At 43.9% G+C, this 3,418-nt stretch overlaps 1 protein-coding gene across 1 annotated transcript; it reads left to right on the top strand.

The window, feature by feature from the left end:
* Window positions 1-830: 830 nt before the first annotated feature.
* LOC106811733 (C-type lectin domain family 4 member M-like) lies at window positions 831-2,882 on the top strand. Its single transcript, XM_014815442.1, has 2 exons — window positions 831-936; window positions 2,482-2,882. The coding sequence occupies exons 1-2, from the start codon at window positions 831-833 to the stop codon at window positions 2,880-2,882; spliced, it is 507 nt and encodes a 168-aa protein (XP_014670928.1).
* Window positions 2,883-3,418: the final 536 nt, after the last annotated feature.

Below are 3,418 nucleotides of genomic sequence, written 5' to 3'. Positions count from 1 at the left end.
ATGTTAACACACGCACACACGTGCGCGCGCACACACATGCTCGCGCGCACACGCGCAAACCTTTCTCTCTTTCGTTCTCATTCTGGCTCTCTCGCTACATCCCTCCTCTCCATCCCGTAAACATTCCGAGATGTCCCGGAGGGCCGGCATCATAATTTCTTACGTCTGCCACTCGCTCCTCCTCCAGTTTCTCTTCTAGTTTTTCCGTGCTTGTAATTTTGTTTACATTAAACATGGCTCATGATTATATTCTACACTCTAACGCAAACGTATTATATGCGCTCACGAGAACAAACAAGCCATTTCTGATCGAGAATATTGATGTTGAATTTAAAAGGCTCTATGACAACCTTTGTCATGAAATAAAATGCTATTGGCAGCAGTTGACAAATTTTCCGTTTACCGGCCGTTGCTTCCTGAATCGACAGCAGCACAGTGTAGGACAGCTGGTTGCTGACATTGCACCGCCGTCTCTCTCTCTCTCGCGCGCGCTCTCTCTCTCCTGACCGATATCTAACGAGCTAATCCACACTATCCTAGTAAGATTACCAGGAACAGGCATCAACATTTGTAATATACGCACAATGAGCGGTCACTTCTAGACTTTGCTCTTACTACGAGATCTAAAGAACATGAGCGCGTTAACCTATCACGTTTTCTGCGTCACGTACATTATTTTATGCGCGACAAGAGGTACAAACGCGGCAGGATATCAACTCTAATTAAAGGGAGAAGCCGTGAGAGGTTGTCTTCTTGAGACGATGATGGTCAGAAGGATGCCTCAGTGTGCATTCTTTTGCGGCCGCACTTTAGGCTGCACCGGTTATAACATGGAGAACACCACATCAACCAGCAAACAGTGCGAGCTGAGCGCCTACGCAGACACTGACGTCGGCGCTGCAATTGTCACCGATAACTACGACTTCTACATGAAAGGTTAGTAATTATATATCAGTTACGCTGTAACTGTTACAGGAATATGCGTGAAAATCATTCACCATCGGAATTAAGATTTTATTGAAAGTCATAACCTCACCGTGACTAGAACTAAAAGAGTAGTTTTCTTATATAGAAAGTATAAACTATTCGACTGCCGTGTTGCTTTTGTTAACGTTGGATAGTAATGAGTCATATTGCCGCTTTGAGGTAAACAAACGGTATCGGTACAACAATCAATTGCACAATCCCATCCCGGACAATCACCCTCGGACAATCACCCCAGACAGTCACTCCGTACAATCACGCCCGGACAATCACCCCATGACAATCACGCCCGGACAATCACCCCATGACAATCACCCCCGGACAATCACCCCCGGACAATCACCCCATGACAATCACTCCCCGGACAATCACTCAGTAACAATCACTACCCGGACAATCACACCGCAACAATCACTCCCCGGACAATCACTCCGTAACAATCACTCCCCGGACAATCACTCCGTAACAATCACTCCCCAGACAATCACTCCGTAACAATCACTCCTCGGACAAGCACTCCGTAACAATCACTCCGCGGACAATCACCCCGTAACAATCACTCCCCGGACAATCACTCCATAACAATCACTCCCCGGACAATCACTCCATAACAATCACTCCCCGGACAATCACTCTGTAACAATCACTCCTATGGCAATCACTCTGTAACAATCACTCCTCTGACAATCACTCTTTAACAATCATTCCCCGGACAATCACTCCTCTGACAATCACTCCTCTGACAATCCCTCCTCTGACAATCCCTCCTCTGACAATCACTCCGTAACAATCACTCCCCGGACAATCACTCTATAACAATCACTCCTCTGACAATCACTCCGCGGACAATCACTCTGTAACAATCACTCCCCTGGGACAATCACCCGGAAAATTATAGCCTGGACAATCACTTCCCAAACAATCACTCCGCGGACAGTCACTCTGAAACAATCACTCCCCGAACAATCACTCGCGGACAATCACACGGAAAATTATAGCCCGGACAATCACTCCCCGGACAATCACTCCCCGGACAATCACTCCCCGGACAATCACTCCCCGGACAATCACTCCCCGGACAATCACTCCGTGGACAATCACTCCCAGAACAATCATTCCCTCGAAGAAATTAAATTCAGAACAATAATCTCAAAAATAAATGAAACTATTATTACGGGGTGACCATCTGGAGGGGTCATATTACCCGGAGGTTATTCCTCAGAACCAGGCAAATAGCTTACACAGTCAATGAACAGGCTAATTCGGTTGCAAATTCTAACGTAAATTACCCAGAAGTTTTCTTCAGTTAATTTAATAGAAACCTTACCTGCTGAGAGTTTATATCACACAGAAAAGTGAATTTAGCACACTGGTGAAATTGAAATAAAAAACTTGTTTACAAAATCTCAGCGTCAGTTAATTAAAATGATAGCGAATAGAGGTAACATGGTGTAACTCAGCGCATTTATATTTTGAAATACGCTACCGATGTTTCAGTAAACACCGGACAATGCCCTGCAGACTTTGTGGAATTCCGGGGAAACTGTTACCACATTGAGACAACGTACAGGCCTCAGTGGCAATCGGCGCGTGACCGTTGCATCAACATGGGAGCCAATATTAATCTCGTTAGTCTGGAATCACCGGGAGAAAAAGATTTCCTGGCGCCATACTTCAAAACACCATGGTGGACCGGTGGCAACGACATTGCTGTGGACACGCAGTGGGTTTGGAATGCTACCGGAAGACAGGTAGACATGTGTGAACCTACCGTGTGGGGTCCTTCTGAACCCACTAATGCAGACAACAAATACTACGTTAAGATTGATAAAGACAGTTACGCGTATTCTTCCGGTAATTGGGCACGTAATTACGTCTGTGAGAAATTCCAAGAGTAAACGGCTGTATCGCGTCCCCATGCTAACATCTCGCTTAATCTGTTTTTCGTAATTAGTAATATATAGTAGAGTACAGTACAACATAATTTAACCGCGGTTAAATTATGTGGAACAAGGCTTCTGATTTGCTAAAAAGGGCTAAAATTTAACCGCGATTTAATTATTTCTACTGCGGTAAAATAATTATTACTGAGTACGATAGCCAACCACACTCGTGTTTTTCTCGTGTCAGCATCTACTTTATATCTTAGTGGTTATCTTAACAATATTTATGTGTTTTTCTCGTGCTTAAATCTCTAATTAATGTAATTTATGATTACCTATAATTCTTGCGTTTGCGTGTTCATATCTGCCGTGATTGGACGCTTCGAGTTACATATTATTATATTGTCTGTTTAGTCACTATAAAATCTTACGTATTACCCAATCAATGTACCCATTAACCACCGTAGAATAATTGTGTTTTTCATGTGTAGAAATCTCCCGTGAGTCCAATATGTAAAGCGTGTTGAAATTGAGTAGTAGTTATTCAAGTC

The sequence above is a fragment of the Priapulus caudatus genome, unplaced genomic scaffold (assembly GCF_000485595.1).
Source record: "Priapulus caudatus unplaced genomic scaffold, Priapulus_caudatus-5.0.1 Scaffold569, whole genome shotgun sequence".
Lineage (NCBI taxonomy): Eukaryota > Metazoa > Priapulida > Priapulimorpha > Priapulimorphida > Priapulidae > Priapulus > Priapulus caudatus.
The sequence above is the reverse complement of the archived record's forward strand: the minus strand, read 5'-3'. Positions and strand labels throughout refer to the sequence as shown.

What these genes read in the sequence shown, in the direction of transcription:
- LOC106811733 (XM_014815442.1), top strand. Translation starts at nt 831, where the DNA reads ATGGAGAACACCACATCAACCAGCAAACAGTGCGAGCTGAGCGCCTAC. An exon ending in CTACGACTTCTACATGAAAG is followed by an intron (nt 937 to 2,481) that starts GTTAGTAATTAT and finishes CCGATGTTTCAG; the next exon opens with TAAACACCGGACAATGCCCT.